General features: G+C 34.9%; 1 protein-coding gene across 1 annotated transcript in view; it reads right to left on the reverse strand.

The window, feature by feature from the left end:
* Nucleotides 1-583: 583 nt before the first annotated feature.
* CASD1 (CAS1 domain containing 1) overlaps nucleotides 584-19,916 on the reverse strand; it is a 48,564-nt gene continuing 29,231 nt past the window's right edge. The window contains exons 11-18 of the mRNA XM_040644264.1: nucleotides 15,523-15,642; nucleotides 14,381-14,537; nucleotides 12,940-13,019; nucleotides 10,509-10,610; nucleotides 8,006-8,146; nucleotides 7,387-7,464; nucleotides 3,533-3,625; nucleotides 584-2,049 (exon numbers count right to left, since the gene is read on the reverse strand). Coding sequence (XP_040500198.1) covers nucleotides 1,783-2,049; nucleotides 3,533-3,625; nucleotides 7,387-7,464; nucleotides 8,006-8,146; nucleotides 10,509-10,610; nucleotides 12,940-13,019; nucleotides 14,381-14,537; nucleotides 15,523-15,642 — 1,038 coding nt within the window. The 3' untranslated portion in view covers nucleotides 584-1,782. The remainder of the gene's footprint in view (nucleotides 2,050-3,532; nucleotides 3,626-7,386; nucleotides 7,465-8,005; nucleotides 8,147-10,508; nucleotides 10,611-12,939; nucleotides 13,020-14,380; nucleotides 14,538-15,522; nucleotides 15,643-19,916) is intronic.

Consider the following 19,916-nt stretch of genomic DNA (forward strand, 5'->3'; position numbering starts at 1 on the left):
TTTTTTAGGTGATAAAACTTACAAGCTAAATTAAAATGCACTCTACTCATTGGCAAGCCACACCAGCAAGAATAATGTGATCATGGTACTTGGAAGTTTTTGATTTATAACTATACTATTCTCTACTTCTAAGGCTGCAGTCTCGGAGGCAGAGCAATGAATCATTACAATTGTCTATCTGGGAAATGTCAAAAGATTAAGTAAGGGCAGAAGAAGAGAAAAAAAGAAAGAACACACATTTCTGTCTCAGAATCATTCCACAATTAATGGGAAGATACCACTAGCAAATAAATTCAGTGCTAAAGAAATAATAATGAAATTTTTAAGATCTTTAAGTAAAACTACTAATAAACCATAGCGCTTGAACTTCCTGGGCAGAAGGCAGATTATCCTCTGACGCTCTGATAACTAAATCATTCCTTATTCCACTATCATAGTGACCCCTCTCTCTATGCACGAAGAGTTTGGAAAAGTACATTTAAGCTGAAAAAATGAATTAGAAATTTGAACCAATCATTAATGGATCCAGATTTTTTAAAAAAAGGACACATACAGTTTAATTGATACTTTGCCAATACAAAAATAAGCATCCGCAGAACGTTTATTTACTGTTTAAATTACTCCATATATTCATACACCATGAACAGAAAATATATTTTATCCCACACAATAAGAGCAAACAAGTGCAATCTTTCAAACATTAAACGTTATAATCAAATCTGTACAACAGATAAATAAATTTATACCTCTAACAGTTAGCTTGTAACAAAACAAAATGAAAAACATATACTGCCCAAAGTCACCGGTTTACTTAAAATTCTACTTACGGTTATACATCTCAGTCATAACAGCTTGAATCTTTACTACACTGCACCAGTTAGATTGATAAATATATATTTTTTTAAAATAGCGGGGGGGTAATAGGAAATACCAAAATGGTTAGAAGGAGCTTTCCAAACACAGGAAATAATAGACAGAAATTAATTAGCTGGAGGAAAACATATTAAATGGATCCACAGGGTAACTGGTATCACACTGGTATAGCTTAAGGAAAGGAAACAGATGAATGTTTGGATTGGAAAGAAAATTTGGCCTTTTTATAAAAAGAAGCAACAACAACATCAACATTGACAAAACCCTGTCATGGACCTAGAACAACTCTGTGAGACAAAGTGTAGAAAGATTTAGGTATACCTGAAAACCACAGTTAGGAAGAAAAATCATGTCAGGAAACACGTAACATCAGAACGTGAACATATATAAATTAAAGGCATACTGTCTATCGTTCCACATCATTGCACATATGGTAAGAAGACAATACTGCAGTAATTCTTGAGGAAGGACGTTTTCAGTGAAGTAGGAAGTTCCATGATGAATACAGGTGTAGGCAATCTAATTACCACAAATTTAGTAAAGATCAAAACACTCAGTGGTGCCACTAAGCTAATTAAATTATGTTTTTACTGGAAAGGTAATTATTTCCCTGCCTTCATGTTAACTTAAAATCATTTACAAATGGACATATAGATCCAGTAGAAAAGACGTTTCACATGCAATCCTACACAATGCAGTCTGCTTCAACTGTTTTTCAGTGTTTCACATTGGAGACGTACATTTCCAATCTATACAACCACATGTGTTCAACAGACGCCACGGAGCTGTCCTCTTGCCGCACGAGTTTTTAATTTACATACACATTTATATCTCCAGATAGATGTTTTTCTCCTCTAGGCAGACACAAAATTAGCCTGAAGAGTTTAAGTTTCTTAGGATTTTAGGAACCTAATGTCTTGACTTATCTTGAATCGACGATAAGATGAGAAGTCCACAGAAAAAAGCAGCTATACATGCCAACCTTTTCAACAGAGAGGAGTTATCTTTAGGAATAATAATCTGTGCAAGATCATTAGTGATCTGAGAAATTTCGTGCGCCACGCAAACAAATATGAAAGTGCTGACGATGATGTTGAGCATAGGGTTTCCAGGGATGAGTACCAAGATGCCTCTTGTGTCGGCGGCCAGCCATATGTGGTACTGGCAAATGAAGAGCTGGAAGGAGAGCGCTTAAAGTTAGATACGAACAGAGGGTCAACGATTACATCACACTTTTTGCCTAATTTAAACATTTCCTAGCATAATTACGTTAGAAGGCTTTTCCCAAGCCATTTACTTCTGTTTCACTCTTGGTCCTGAAAAGTCAACTGCGGTCTACTCTTCAGAACTCCTACTTGCTGAATGAAGCGCGGCTTCAAAGTCCCCAAGAAATCAAACAGCAACCTTACAACTTGAAAAAACTTTTTTTTTTTTGGCATGACATAGAAGACAGATGACAGAAGGACTTCTGGACTCTGGTCTTTAGACCCCAAATAAAGAATTGCTACGGGTGTGTGCACGTATGTGTGGACATACGTGCATACTGCATATTTATACATATTTGTGAATATATTTCTGTATGTGGCTATAGGCTTTAAGGTGTCCTCAAGTTTGCTCTGCATGGCCAGACAAATGTTTTCAACTGCATTTTCCCTAAATGCAGTTCCTAAAGTATACTTCAACTTCAATGTGAGTATGCATATTCGATGACACCATTACAACTTTTGATGATGGTTACAAGTGTGGTTCTTTCATCACATTGGTTTGAAATATCAGAAAGTAGAAAAATGCTTAAGCTACCTCTCAAATATGAGACTAGAAAATTTCAATATTTTTACTAGAAATAACAAATTATAAATTCATTCATTAAAGTTAAACACTCATGCTCCAAATATTAAGGGGATAGCAAAATAAACATTCTTTTATGTACTGAATGACTTGGTAAGTCATTCTTGATTAATAATTCTAAATTCTATTCAGTCTAACTTATGAGGCAAAAAAAAAAATAGAACATTTATTAAAGAACTCAAAAATTTATTTTCCCTATTTTAAGGACAACTTAATAAATCTTATACTCTAAAATGTATCTTTTATGATTACAATATGAATTCTACTGTTTTAAAATGTTCTACTTTGTATAATTGACTCAGAATATTCAGAATGTTTTTTAAAACCTACTTTAAGGTTTTAAATAAGTCATATTCAGTATTGCATACAAAATGTAATAAGGTTAAAAAATTCCCCAAGATTTCCAATCATAAGGGTGAATTTTATTAGGATAAGTATTGATAAACTAAATTCCAGTAATATTTAATTATGGCGATGAAGAACAAATCAAAATCCCTTCCCCTTGACTTCATTTATATCTATTTATAAATTTCATTTATATCTACTTAACTTCTTTCTTTTCTGATCTCAGCAATTTAGTGCTTACAAGCTTAAGACAATATAAAGAATATTTGAAAGTCATCTATGTCCAGTCATTTAAATAAGCTTTTAAAAATATACTTTATTGCTGTTGAAAGTTCTGAGTTTCTTCTCTGTATTTCCATAAATAACATAGCTTTGATTTTAAAAAATGTATTTCGGATTCATACACATACACACGTGCATATAACACTTGGCTGTGTAAGATGAAACAAAATATTAATGTACAAACCTCTAATGAAATTTTTCCAAACCAAGCAAAAAATGAGCTATAAACTGATCGGGCATATCCAGGGATATTCCTTATTAGGATGAAGGCTAGAATCTAAGGAAAAACCACAAAGGCAAAATAAATCATCTGTTTACTAAAAGCATTTGCTCTCCTTCAAGTGGTAACTTTATTATCTATGTTCTTGATTTTGATACATACACAACGGTTTTTTGCAATACAGTATATTTTAGCAAGTTATTTTTGTTCTAGACTCTGTCCAAACTAGATTTCTCAACATGTGGTCTGTATACTGTGTATCAGTGCAGATTTTAGGTAGCACATGGCTGAACAATTTTATGTGTACTTGAAAAATTATAAATCCACCTGAGGCCCTCTGTGTAGAAAGAAATGATATCATATTTTGTGTAGCCAAATTAAAAAAATCCCATGATACAATTTGGCTTCTTCCATAAAGTATCTACCTGATTGGCAGCCACATACACCACTCTTGCACTCTGCAAAAGCCCCCTTCTACTAACAGCCATATAAATATGAGAAATGGCATGAGTTTTCAGATGTCCTCATGTTTGCTCTATATGGCCAGGCAAATGACATCTTGAACTACATTCACATGTCATATATTTGCCCTTTTGATCTCTTCTCCCTAAAGACAACCTCCAGCTTTTGGATGCCTGGCTTTCACCCTTCTCCCCCATCCTTTTACACCAGGTGGAACAATCTTGAACTTTCTAAACATCTAATTCAGTGTCACATTCAGTAACCAGCGTATCAAGCAAAGAACTCTCTTTGGAATCTACTCTCCTTATAAAGAAGCAAGAAATTGTAAAGAAAAAAACTGTTTTCACTCTCACAAATACCTTTCAAAAACCTTCTCTCATAAAAAGATTGAAAAATCTATTTATACTTCAGAGAAAAATCTCATATTCAGTGTTGATCACTCTGGGCATCTGGTCAAAGGCTTTAGGAAGAGGCCTTTGGGATGCATACAGGAGGAGCAAATAGGAGATTTGTGGGTCACTCTATCTTTGGAAAAAAGGAACCAAAGCGAACTACTCAGGTACAAGATAGTTGAGTGATCTTCATGGGCAGTAGCGCCAAAGAGACTCAAGTTTGAATCTGGCCTTTGTCTTGTATTAGTTCCAGGATTGAAGGTAAGGTACTTTTACTCCCTTGGGTCTGTTTCCTCATCCATACGGACAGGGATAAGATTTACTTCGAAGGTTGATGTGAACATTAGATGGGCAAACATATATAAGGTACTTATCAAAACATGCACTGTGAGCCATTTAAAGAAACATATTAGGTAATTAATAGCACAGGTGGTAAACACAAATGGTAAAAGTCATCAAGGTGAGACCTAAATAAAGCCCTTAAACATGAAACCCTTTAATGAGTTATTGTAATTAAAGTATTGCACAAACTGTAAAATGCCAGAAAGAATGACACAGATAAATACAAATCACTAGTCTGAGCGTCAGAAAATCTAGGAATAGCCCTAAGCAAATCACTTTCCCTCTTTCTAACTTTAATCTACCCTTTCTCAATGTGTGCTCATTTCTTAGCATATGCCAGTCTGCGTTTTGTCATACACTTAGTAAACTATGTGATGAGGGGAATAGAAAAATCAAAGCAATGACAGCCATGGAGAAGACAACTGGGGTCTAGGGAGTCATCCTTATTAGCTTGATAAAGAACTAATAACACTTAAAATTTGTTCAGCATTTGTAACTTGCTGGGTACTATGCTAGCACTTAATATACATTATTTACGGTTAATCACCTGTATGCTGTTCTACAGCAAGCCTTTCTGGAAATTTCTATCCAGACTGATGGGTAAAACTAAAAGGGCAGGATTCAAGGATTGAGCTATAAGAGTGAAATAGATAAAAGGGATTAAGAGTACACTTATCTTGATGAGCACTGGGAAATGTATAGAATTGTTGAACTATTATATTGTACACCTGAAACTAATATAACACTGTTAACTGTACTTGAATTAAAAAAAAAAAAGGGATTGATCCATAAGCCTTCTGCAGGGTCAGGCTGAGAAAATACTTTCTAGCAGCACAAGGAATCTTGTACACGTTAAAATCTTAAGAAGTCCCCTCAGGTAAGTATGCTAAGGATATATAATCATCTATAAATTTTTAATAATCACATCCACACCCACACCCCCATACCTACATCACTTGTTGGTATCTGAGAATAAGAGTGAAACGTGATAAGGATGTAAAATTTGGGGGTCCCTGGATGCTCTGATTTTTACAACAGGGGACTAGTGCCCTTGAAAAGAAGTAGCTGCCAATAAAATTAGTACTTGCTTCCACTCTTTTATTCTGCGCTGGAGGAGCTGAGGCCCTTGCTGAAAAAGTACTAAGGCAACAGGAGTGTGTGCAGGGCAGTGACTGGAAAGGAAGGTGATGAGGCTCGGGAGTGCTTGCGTGTTCTTCTGTGGGTAGCCTCTTTCCCTCAGCTCTCCTTACATCGTTCTATACTGGTGCACTGTGAATGGTAACACCTCCCTTCCGTCAGGAGTAACAGAAAGGATATCACCTACGATATGCAAAAAGGTACTGGTAAGCACTATTACTGTCTACAGAAGTCATGAAAATGCTATATTTGAAAATGCAGTATAATGCTTAAAATTTCATTATCAGTTTTATTTGAAGACTCTGTCACATGCTCGGTTCTATTGACTATATAGAGACGTAAGGGGAATAATAGTTCCTGCACTGAAGGGAACTTAAGACCTAAGAGCAGATCCTTTAGAAATCATCCTTGCTCCTCTTTGCTGCACTGCTCATGTTTTAGGTCTCGGCTGAAGACACTGCTTTCTCCAGGAACCCTGTTCTGATCCCAGGGTGGGTTGGGAAGAAGTCCCACACGTTACCAAAGTGCCCGGTACTTAACTACCACCGCGCTATCACAATGTCCCATAATGACTGGCAACCAGAGGTAACTTAGCAAAACGTCAGTCTGAGTTGCTCCTTGCCTCTGCCCACCTCCCAGGCACTACCACGTACCTCTCTAGACCCCGGCTCTCCGAGCTGTAGCCTCAATGGCTTTCTTCAAATTCCCTGAATGTAAATATGCTCCGTTCCCCCAGAGGGCCTGAGGTTTTGCTGTCTGCCTTCATCCCTCTGTTTTCAACTTAATTTTGCCAGGGAAATAATTTCTGACCCCCGACCACGCCTTGCTTCAACTCCAACCAGGTCAGATGCCCTTAGAGACTCTCTTGTAGCATCATGTGCTACTACGTATAATTACACGGCGATTCTACGATTACTACCTGTAATAGAAGAATGGAGGCTCTGGGATGGCAGGAACTATGTCTGATTTGGTTACCACCGTATCCCCCCAGCCTCATATCTAGTGCATGGGAGGTATCAAATATTTGTTAAATGAATAAAAAATGTTCAATGAATGAATGTTCACTGGTCCCTATCTCTATTAGACGGTAAATTCCATGAGGGCAGGAGCCGTATGCATCTTAACACTGAACTCCTTACACATGTATGTACATGTATGTACAGCATGGGACTAACACTTTAATAGTTACGATTAAATAAATACATAAATGAAGACATATGAGTAAATGGAGACAAAGCAAATACGAGGAGAACTAACATTTTCTAAGTGCCTACTAAGTGGCCAATGCCAATCATTTCCATACATTTAAGATAACAATCCTTTAAAAGAGAATTTAATGTCCCTGTACAATAAAGGAAGGTAGGGCTTAGTAAGATTAAAAAATACACCTACATTTTATAGTTTGATCTCAAATCTCACTGCCTCTAAAGACTGTATTCTTATAAAGAATTAAGAAAAAAAAATTTTCTCAATCAAGACAATTACCTGTACCACAGATACAGATGGGTGTAGTTCATTGCACTCGGCTTTGTTTTTACAACTGCTAGCCCAGATGGAATAGGTCTAAACCAGAAAAATATATGGATCAGTTCATGAAAAACAGTTATGCCTTAATAAGGCAGCTTTCTCAGCATCTACACAGTTTTCTTTGTTTATTACGTTATCCTCCATGATGCTATTTAAAAAGCTTCAGTAAAACCTGCCCACACGTTTGGTCATCACTTGCTTTTGTTTTGCTCAACTGCTCAAATGAAAGAAAGCAGAGAAAGAGGAGCACAGGTCTGTGATTTTCTGGAAACAGTGATCGAGAGGCAGTGATGGCTCTTCCTGTCAAACATCTTAAGTTACATTTTCCCCCAAACTGATTACAACTTAAAAATTTTTTATTTCACCAGATCCTCAGTTATTCTTCATATTTAACTTATACATATATATTCATATATATTCTCTTAGCATTTATGTTCAATTAGAAAAAGAGAAACAGAATTTTAAAAATAAAGATTTTATATATTAAAAATAATTGATTTAATTCCTATTTCTTAAAGTTAATTCTATGTACCATTTAGGACTTTGGAAAGTTGTAAGATTACATTTTGAAACTTACCAAGAAAGAAACTACTGAAATAAACAATAGAAAATTTGAAATTTTGTTTGAAAAAAGAGGTTCACCCTTTCCTTCAGAAAGTACTTGACGCTTCTGTAAAGCCAGATAGATGAAAGCAAACAACATTCCATGAAAGACTACCTGAAAAATAAGAAGAGAAAATTTGTTTTAAACAGCAACTTTTCAATAAATAGCACAAATATTTGGTAAATGAGGACAATACGTACAAAAGTCGGTTAAAAGCTTAAAGGCTGAAAATTTTTATGAGGGACTTAAACTTCAAGAAATGACATAAAGTCAATGATTGTTAGAAATTACCTGCAATAGGACACAGCAAATAGCAACAATAGGAGATAAGGTGGTTCATTCTGAGGAGTCTCAGCAGCAAGCAGAGAAATAAAGATAATTTCAAAATAATGATAAAAACACAAGAAACAACAAGTGTTGAGGAGAAAAGGAGAAAAAAAGAACCCTTGTGCACTGTTGGTGGGAAAGCAGGCGGTACAGCTGCAGTGGAAAATAGTAAGGAGGTTCCCCAAAAAACTAAAAGTAGAACTTTTTTATCCAGTAATTCCACTATGATATTTATCCAGAGAATACAAAAACACTAATTCAAGAAGATACATGCACCCCAATGTTTATAGCATCATTATCTACAATAGCCAAATTATGGAAACAGTCCAAGTGTCCACTGACTGATAAATGGATAAAGAAGTGGTGTATATACACAATGGAATATCGCTCAGCCAAAAAAAGAACGCATTTGCAACATGGATGGATCTAGAGGGTACAACCCTAAGTGAAATGAAGTCAATCAGAAAAGACAGATACCATATGACTTCACTCGTGTAATTTTTTTGAGCATATACACAATATTTACCATGTGTAATTTAAGAAACAAAACAAACGATCAAAGAAAAAAGGAGATAACCCAAAAAACAGACTCTTAACTACAGAGAACTGGTGGTTACCAGAGGGGAGGTGGGTGAGGTGAAATAGGTGATGGGAGTTAAGAGTACACTCATCATGATGCGCACTGAGTAATGTATAAAATTGCTGAATGACTATATTGTACACCTGAAACTAACATAACACTACAGGTCAACTATACTGGAATTAAAATGAAAAAAAGAACAAAAATAATAAATAAAACTATTATGGAGATGTATGATAAAATTTAAATGCTAAACCAAAATAAACATATTTTACATTGATACTTTCAAGCAAATAAGTCAACACTAACACCGCCAAGATCATGCTTTTAATAAGGGGCATATGCACACAAGAATGGGAAAAAAAAATATGGTGGGCTAGAAAGCACATAAAGCTGCGCTTTTTTTTTTTTTAAGATTTATTTTTTAGAGAGCGAGCATGAAAGAGTGCATATGCACATGCGTGTGGGGGGAGGGGCAGAGGGCGACACTCCCAAGCAGTTTCCCAGCTGAGTGCGGAGACCTCCCATCACCCTGAGATCACAACCTGACTCAAAAACCAAGAGTCAAATGCTTAACTGACTGAGCCACCCCAGCACCCCAAAGTTTCTTTTTTTAAAAAACGACTTAAAGTGAACTGTCACATTGTACACTGCTCTAATGACAAAGTTGAGAATTTAAAATTATTTAATATCAAACCTTTAGCAAAGCTTTTTATTCTTATGTGGTTTTGAAATGCCCTGTAGTACACTGGCAAGTGCATAGGTATTAGAAACCAGAAACGGCACAGAACAGGCATTAAGAAAACACTTGTTGAATGAAAAAAAGGATGAGTGAAATATGGAAGAAAAAGGGGAAAGAGAGAAGAGAGGTAATTAATATTTATTCATTGTCCATTATTTTCCAAATGCTGTGCTAGATGTTTTACATTTTCTTGGTCAGTTGAATCTTAACTTTCCTTCAAGACTAAATTCACAGAATCCCCCATGACACTGGTCTCTCTTCTTTGCACATTTCTACCACAAAATCCACACTGCATAATTTAGTACCTAATTATAAGTAGCAATCTTGGGTTTTAAACTAGATTGTAAGGCTTAGAAGCCTGGTGGTATGTCTTCTTTCTCTACTCAATGCCTCACAAAACCAACATCTAGAGCATGTATCGGAGCTCAATAAATATTGTCGAATGGCTGAAGCATATACATGAGGGATCATCTATTTTTTTTTAAGTTTATTTATTTGAGTAATCTCTACACCTGATGTGGGGCTCCAACTCACGACTTGGAGATCACTCCACCAACTGAGCCAGCCAGGAACCCCTAAGAGGGATCATTTAGAAGTCAAAATTAGGACTCAAACAAAGGCCCCTTTATAGACATTTTTACAGTATTTTCCTGCTGATAAACATACCCATGAATTCCCTTACCCTGCTATAAAAAAAGGGGGAGCAGGGCTGCTTTAATTTACCAAGTCAACATGTTTCCTTATTCAAAAAAAAATAATTATAATTTTCCAAATAATTTTTTTAAGTATAATTTGAAATGGCAAAAGATCACAAGGTAAATACATACGTAACGGTCTAACCTCCATCTGAACCACCATTCATATACATTCCCTTTCAGTTCAAAACACTTGGACAATGGCCAAAGAGAAAAGATCTTCTCAAATGCACCCTATGAAAAGGAATCCAGAACACAAATTAAGATGGTACAAGTCAATACCTGTTTTCTAATTCTATTTTAAATTATAGTTTTCTAAAGTTAGGATTTTATAAGAGTCATTTAAAAGTTCTCTTTCATTTGAAATTCATTTGAAAAGAAATTTATTTTAGTAAAGGCTAACAAAGATGACTTAAAACTTTTTGTTAACTTACTTTCCCTGCACATGAAAGGCTACTGAGACTGCAAAATTAAAAAAAAAAAAAAAAAAAAAGCAAGCTAGTAACTGGAAAATTCTTCCATTTAAGGTTTTTAATCTAATATACAAAACGGCTAATATTTACTGATCAAAACACCAAAATACAAAAGACCTTAGCCAATATGATATCGATATCCTAAAGAATGATGGTTAAGGTTAAAATAGTTTTTCTTTCTCTAAATGTTCTTAATAATCTATAATTAACCATTTGAGTTAAAAGAATGCTCTGAATTTGTCACTCAATCAACCATACCCAAATGCCATTACTAGCCTTTGAAACAAAGTTTACAATTTTACTGTGGTCAAGTTAGTGAATGGTACACTCTTACTAATCTGACAAGCCTGGAAAATCTGGGAATGAAGGGGCAGAAGTCTTGGGTGCATTCCTGCACATTAATGAAGTCTTTCAAAGAAGAGAACAAAAACCTCAATTTCCAGACTAAAGAATGGCAACAAACTCTATTAAGGAAAGCTCCATTATTAGACCTAATGCCACCGCATAAAAAATGTAACATAACAATTTTTAAAAAGGCTATTAAAAACCAAAAAAAAAAGAAAAAAGAAAAACAGCATTGTATTTTAGGTAAGGCTGAATGCTTAGGTTAGAAGAAGTTTATTATTTTAATGAAATGTAATAGTCTCCATTTAACCATTTAAGAATTTAAAATACTTACAGCTTATTAAATAGAGGTTCTATCAAAATCAATGCCTTAGAAAACAGAGGACGATTCTTACCAAGAGTTGCAATATAAAGTACTTATAGATCATATATATTGATATGAAATACAGAAATATAAATATAATATCGATATGAAACAGAGAAATACATAGCATCTATTAGAGATACACGGTCTTATAGATCAGATATATGTGACGCATTTATCATTTAAAATATTATTTCTGATTAAAAATTTGTTTCTTATGTGCTCAAAGGGCAAGTATTTAGTGAACACCCATTTTGTGCAGGACACTGGGCTATACCAAGCCACGAGTTTTTTTTTTTTTTTCCAGTGCACTGATCCAAAGCTGGGGAAACCTTCTTTAGTGTCTTTATTGAACCCTGGTTCACCTTCCCTTCTCTCCCTCAGATGCACCACAGAGTGTTTGGAATTTTAACAAGGGTCAAGCAGCTGTTGCAGTTACCTGGCTACATCTTTATACACTGGTTATCGTTCCCCTATTACTTTATAAATCTCCTGCAAAAAACCCTGGAGGTCAGGCAGAAATAAAATACCTTATTTCTAAGTATGAAAATAAGTATGAAAGCCTACAAAACAAACAAATGAAAACCAGCTTATAAGATCACACACACACTCACACACACACACTCACACACACTCACACACACACGATGCTTATGTGGCACCTGCACGTGACACAGCTAAGTCCAACACAGGGAATGTTGGAAATGGGAGCAAACTGCAGAATATGTCACAACTAGAGGCATTTGAATTAACATATTTTGTTATAAATATCATGCTGCCCAAATAATCTGTCCGCCTGATGGACTGACCAGCAGGTAGCAGTTTGCCACCTTGCTGAAGTAGCTGAGCAAACCTCAACCACCGTAATAGGGGGAGAAAACGGCAGAGGTAAGAAAATGACCAAAAATTGTATTAAATTAAACATACTACACATATACAAACCCATTTGCTCCTAAGTTGGTTTTGCTAACTGCCAAAATTTTGCTCTATGCAGTTATGGAAAAATCAAGGAACACTCTGATGCAATGAATAATGCACAAACCAAGTTGCAAAGTCTGTCAAGAGAATTTTGATCTCCACTTAGAGTAGCGTCTTATAAGAGGCATTCAATAAACGTCTGATTGATCAAAGTCAAGTAAAATGGATTTTGAACAATTGCCAGAGGAAGAGCTTTAAATTGCTCTTACAACAAAAACAGTGGTAACAAAAGTAGATGGGTCTCAAAAGAACTACACGGAGTAGTCAACTACAGAGTGACACTTTTATTACAGTCATTAAAAAATGAAGCTAAAAAAAAGCTCTGACTCTTCTCACATACTTTAATAGACTTGAACTTTAAAATAAAATAGAACAAAATATAAACTGAAAAAACTGTACAAACCTGAGAATATGCCAAAAAACATATACAGAACAGCAAGAAGGCTAGTTTCAACAGTAAGCCAAAATGCCAGAAACAATTTCCTAAGAGAGAAAATATTTAATTTACTAAGAGGTATAAATTTCCATGAGAAAACATATTAATCATATCTGTTTAACATATTAACACCCGGCATAGTTCTTAAAATAATTAAAGGCTGCCCACAGGATACATTATATGTAAGTGGTATAAATTGTAAGAAGGGCAAAAAGGAAAAGAAGCACATCCTCGCAAGGGAAAAGGCCACAGCCTACGCCTGACACCCTCTGTATCTCCTGTTCATCTACTATAAATATATCTGAAAAAACCTCCTGCATTCAACTATACCTATTTATTATTCAAAGGCACAACAATATTTGGAACAATATATTCAATATAATTCTAACATTCATGTTGAATATAGCTTAGGTAATACTGCTGAAACGTTAGAGTTCCAAGGAGAGAACTTACGAACTCCCTCATGGAGCAGGGTTTAACTTTAAGATGTATTTTAACATATGCGTATTTTAAGTTATGTGCTCACAGTTTATATATATTGATTTCATCTGATTAATATGCTAGGTTTGTGTCACGGGATTAAGCTACAGAGGCTGTTTAAAGACATTCATGGGCTTGATGAAAGGCTGGAATTCAACTCTTACCTGAAAAAGTTATTCGACATTATAATGGGAGTCAGTGGAAAATATTTCTGATACACAGTATTTGGTTGAAAGATTTAAAAATTATTAAAAACAACAACTTTTAATGTTTCTGAAAGAGGGAAGCTTTTATTTCAGTGATCTGATCTTGAGGGTAAGAAGCATTAAGATAAATGAGCACGGTCTCACTCTGAACATTATCAGTAACTGGCTGTGTGGAGTTTGAAGGTGACGACCTTCTGGGCACTTAGGTCTCCTTGTATGTACAACAGGTTGAGAATAACTGTGTTAAGGGTTGTCTAGACGATAAATTATATTAGTGCTCTTTAAACCTGGCTAACACAAAAAGCCTTTTTGCAAATGAATGCTTATCCAAAATTCTCAATATAGGCTAAAAAGCAAATAAAGCAGAGCTGCCAAAGACTGGAGAAGGATGTATGGGCCCGGAGCCCTATTTGGCTCACTCTTCTCTCTTCTAGCGCTCTTCACTCTGGCTCTGTACAAGACAGTCTGAAGACTGTTGCATTAGCTGATATGTAAAATGACTTTGAAAAATTTAGATTAAAAAAAAAAGAACAGACACATACAATATACATGCCACTTATTAATCGGCCCTGTTATATATCACTTGAATTAGTTTAGCTGTGACATTTTAGGAACATAGTTTAAGAACAAAGTTTCAAGTGTCAAAAATAGCCTTTAACAACTAAAAAGAAATTTAGTACATTAAAAGAATATATTTATTAGCAGTAAGAGATTATATTTACCATTTGCTTTTTTTTGGATTATCTGTGGCCATAGGGCTAAAGTAACATATATGACCATGAACCATACGGTAACCAAGGGAACAAAATAATAGAATTGATAAGGCCGATCCATCACTATACATAACACCACTACCAGGAAATTGAGACGAAATAGGACCTATTAAAAAGGAGAAGAAAATGGTTTTCATTCCAGGTATGCAAGAAGAGCAAAGACAGATTCTCGCTGACAGAGTATAAACATTTATTTAAGTCTAAAGTAATAACTGTACAAATACATTTTACTAATCCTTCAAATTACATTCGTTCTACAATCACTGTAAAGAGTTGAATATAAAATATTTATGCATCATTATATTAACTAAATCCAAGCAAAGCACCAGGCTGAGCTGTCCTCTGGCTACAACTGCCATCTTGTTAAATGCAGGGGAAGAATCATAAGCCTCCTTCCTAGGGCTACAGTTTATAAGCAGAGATTAGATTACCTCAACGAAAGGGTGTCCATTTCATCTCTGTTTGATGTTGATTTACCCCATTTACGATTAAATTGAGAGTTGTCATAGATACAAAATAATATTACTCAAATTAAAAAGTGTCTTTGGGACCCCTGTAACAGTCATTTCAGACAGTGTGATGTCATTCAAAGAACGGAGAATTTGAGCAGATTGCTATTTGAGCTGTACCCCTTACTATGTGATCGTAGGCAAATTATTTAACCTCTCTGAGCCTCAGTGTCCTTTCTGTAAACATGAAAATCACAACTCTGGGTTGTAATGAGGGATAAATAAAATAATATTCAGAAAGTGCCCAGCACAAGGCAGCAACTTAATAAATATTAATCCTCTTCTTAAAGAAAACATATTATAATAATCCCAGGTAACTGTACATTTCCTGTACAAAACCGAGCTGAATTAGCAATGCTGTCCCTTGTGTACTAGTGCTTTTATTAGACACTCATCTAAATTACATTTTCCCTTCCCTCAGTAATAAATTATTTATCTTGAATTATTAACCACAGAACACAGAAATAACACAACTTTAAAGTGTAATTTCATAAATTCAAATTATCCGCGTCCTTATAATGACCATATTTATATTTTCACGCCATAATGAAAGAAAAAGAAAAGAACCGAATACGTTCCTACCTGACAGACTCTATGAATTCCAAAGTCCCCTTTGATCCAAAAGTATGAGAAATGCCCGTACCCTGTCTGAAATAGGTATGCAGCAACCAGAACCCGGATGTGCATGTACACAGGCAAAAACTGTTGACAAAAATAGATAGGTGAAATATGTTGGCACTAACTATACTTTGAATTATCATAACCAATACGTTTAGTCAAGACAAAGGATCATTGTTACCAGTTGGCATGAGCTCAATAAAAAGATTTATTTTTAAAACTTAGGCAACATAGCAAGAGTTTAAAAAAAATGTAGATTTTTGGAATCAGACCTCATTCAAATTCTGGTTCTGCCACTTACTAGCTACGTGACTTTAAGTGAGTTTTCCAAACTGCAAAACAAGAAGGTTCTTATGAGGAATGCAGGAGTTAATAAATGTGAAACACTGTACATTTCCTCCACTTGGAATTAAAGATATGATGTCCATAATTATTAATCACCAGATATGCTGAGTACAAGGTAACTGTAGATTTCACATTTGACCAATGAGAAGATAAAAAACAAAACAAAATCCCACATTTTTGGCCCCCTCAAATACATAGACTTTAGATTTGTAAACTGTCATATAACTACTTACAATATTTATTTAGCAACAAATATATATTAAAAAACATATGCAAACATAATTTAGAAATATTATTTCCTCCCACTCCTAATTTATAAAATAATTTTTACACTTCCACATCAATGTTTCATCATGACCAAGACCCTTAGAATCATTTACGATGGTTTTTCAGAGCAGCCTAGTTTCACTTCTAAGTTAAATGAAATGTAACACATTTCTGATCTATATTTTATGGGAATCACTGGAAATATCATCTCATTTATAAGTCCTAATTCTCATAACCCTACAACACTGTCATTCACCCTGTCCATCAGCCACTGGTCCAAGTATATTCATGATCTCCACAACACAACTAGTACTCTGTTTTTTAAAAATGATTTTTAAAAGCCTATTCAGTGACATCCAACCCTTGCAATTATAAGACCATTCTTTCAGGGATAATTACTAAATCTATGTAAAAATTTTTTGGCTTCTATTTTATAGACTCATCTGATCACCTCTGTAATTATCCAGCACTGACGCTGCTTATGGCCACTTCAGGTTCATGTGTCTTCCCCAAGTGATACTTTGTAGGAAAAAATAATTAAGTAGACACCCTAAAGAGATTTTATAAGTCCTTGAACGTATGCATCTTTTGTATATATCCTTGAACACACCCTTGAACATATCTTTTTTTTTTTCTGAGAAGGCAAACCCCCCTGAATATATAATAGGTCATAAATTCCTTAATACCGCCTCCATTCTAGCCAAACTGTTAAGATTCTCTGTGTCCCATACTGGTCCTTCTTGTTCCTCTCCGTCACCTTCCTTTTGTTTATCTGTTTATTCTACCCAGGAATGTTCTTCTTGTGACCTAATTTTGCTTATTCAAATCCTATTCTTCAGAGCCCTGTTCAAAATTTCCTGTCTTTACTCTCAGATGAAAGTCATTTTTCCTTCCTCAGCGTTCTTAAAGCACTCACAATCCATACATCATAGTTTTTATTTATTGCCCTTCATCATTAGTTCTTTTAAAATTTCTTATCTCATCATTAAATCAAATTTTCAAATGAAGGTGTAACACACTAGAATCATAGTGATAATGAAGGTAGCAAATGTCATCTTAAAATAACCTCAGGATTTATCTAATCTAAGCCTGTTACCTTATTCTTGAGAGTACTCTAAAATATTCCTTTCAAGTATCTGAACACCTTTTTTTTTTTTTTTTAGAGGGTGGGGAAGGGTGGAGCAGAGGGAGAAGGAGAGAAAGAATCTTCAGGAGGTTCCACGACCCAACGCAGAGCCCTACAGGAGGCTTGATCTCACAACCCTGAGATCATGACCTGAGCCGAAATCAAGAGTGGGATGCTTAACCAACTGAGCCACCCAGGTGCCCCCTTGAACACTTTTTTAATAGCAGAAAACATACAAATTCCCAAGGCAATCCATTCCATTTTCAGATGATCATTTACTACCATAAATTTCCTTTTCAAGAAAAGATATACCTCTGCATAAAAGCTACCAACTTCAGCCCTCTAGAACAGTGCTATGCAATTGAAATAAAATGCGAGCCACATAATACAGTTTTAATATGGCTATCAGAATATTTGAAAAGTTAAAAGAATCAAGTGAAACTAATTTTAACAAATACAACGTATTTAACTTAATACATTCAAAATATTATCATTTCAACATGTAATAATCATGTAGTAAGATATTTTATATTTTATACTAAGTTTTTGAACTTACTATGCATTTATCACAATGAATCATACTTAAGTGGTATGTCTTTCATGTTCACAGAACATCTCAATTCCAGGCAGCTATATTTCAAGTACTCAACAGCCACATGTGGCTAGTGGCTTCCATAATGGACAGTCTAGCTCTAGAGCCATTTGTACACACTTAATCACTCTTCTATCTGATTGTTCTATAAGTATCTGAAAACGGCTGTCCAATCTAGGTTAACTATTCCCAGTTACTTCAACCACTGTCCATAAAACGTGCTTTGAAATCCCCTCAAGACTGGGGCTGGGCCTACAGAGTCAAGACTTAGTTATTACATTTAAATAGTAAATACTATTCATTTAAATTAAATTAAGCACCATCACAATAATCTGCCAAATACCTGGCAAAGTTGCATTATTACAAATTTCATGTAATACTTCTCCCAAGTTTTTATTTTAACATACTTTAAGCCAACAGAAAAATTGCAATAGTACAATGCACACCCATAAACCATGCTGACCCATTTTAAAGAATGTTTAAAGAAAGACTACATGACATCATCCCTAAATATTTTAGCAAGTATCTTCTAAGAAGAAAGAATAGTTTCTTACATGACCATATTATCATTATCATACCCAAGATTTAATATGAATACAACAGTATCTATTGTAAATCTGTATTCAAATATCCCTGATTGTCCCGGTAACACCCTTCACGGTTTTAAAAGATTTTCTTTTCGCAATCTGGAGTCAAGGATCATGCATTGCACTTGGTTGTCATTTCTCTTTATTCTCCTTTAATCCAAATTATTTTCTTTTTATCTTTCATGAGTCAAGTATTACAACAAAATTTTAGTATTAAATATATTTGGAATTCCAACTGCATTATAATTAATAGCTAGCTAGCTTCTGATTCTGTTCTTTTTCTAGTCCCACAAATTTTCCCTCAAGATCTTTTATTCAGATTCTTTCATGAAAGTTGCTTATAAACTCCCAAAAGAAAAAAACCTGCAGTGCAAGACAAAATCATCTACTGTATAGGGGCGCCTGGGTGGCACAGCGGTTGAGCGTCTGCCTTCGGCTCAGGCCGTGATCCCGGCGTTCTGGGATCGAGCCCCACGTCAGGCTCTCCTGCTATGAGCCTGCTTCTTCCTCTCCCACTCCCCCTGCTTGTGTTCCCTCTCTCACTGGCTGTCTCTATCTCTGTCGAATAAATAAATAAAATCTTTAAAAAAAAAAAAATCATCTACTGTATAAACCTAACGTGCTGTACTCTCCGTATTTAAATTCACAGTATTTTATCCATATTTCCTATAAATTATGCTTTAAAGGAGTGTTTATACCAACAACTGCAATCTGCCAGACCATCTGGATTATTTTAATAATTCTCTGTATTTTTTTATGGTTTCTATTTTAGTATAGAAACATGGCACAACTAAAGTTTGACATATTTTACGCAAAATAAAAAACATTAAGATTAGGTAATTAAAATAACCGTGACAGTTAAAAAGAGTTTTTAATGAGGGTAATCCCTCAAATATCCAAGAATCAAGTCCCAAAATACGTTCTAACCCATGCTAATAATGCTTTGCCAATGTAGATACAGGTAATTTTTAACCACAAAATCCTATTATATAAAAGAACAGGAATATGTTAATTAATCATAACAAATGGTCTGTTAATGAAAAGTATGTCCTTCCAGAACACGGATTTTTAAAAATTGTAATTTAGGATATATTGGGATGTAGTCTAAGATATATTAGAATTAGAATGCTAGCTTGGCAAATGATTATAATAGAATGCCAAATTGCCTTCATTCTTTTATGATCCAAATTCTTTCTGGAATCACTGAATTGAGGAACTTAATCTGCCATTAATTCTTTCTATCTGATTTTTTTTAATAGGAGTATCACCCTTTAATATGTCCGCAATTAATTATGTCTCTAAGTGGCATTTTCTTAAAACAAAGCCTTTCTTCCCTCTCAAATTAATCTAATCTTTATTCTTATGTCAGAGATATTTCTAGGATTCAATATTCATCTTTACTTACTTTTTAGAGAATCTGACAAATACATCCTCCAAATTC

Source organism: Ursus maritimus, unplaced genomic scaffold (genome assembly GCF_017311325.1).
Source record: "Ursus maritimus isolate PB19 unplaced genomic scaffold, ASM1731132v1 scaffold_3, whole genome shotgun sequence".
NCBI lineage: Eukaryota > Metazoa > Chordata > Mammalia > Carnivora > Ursidae > Ursus > Ursus maritimus.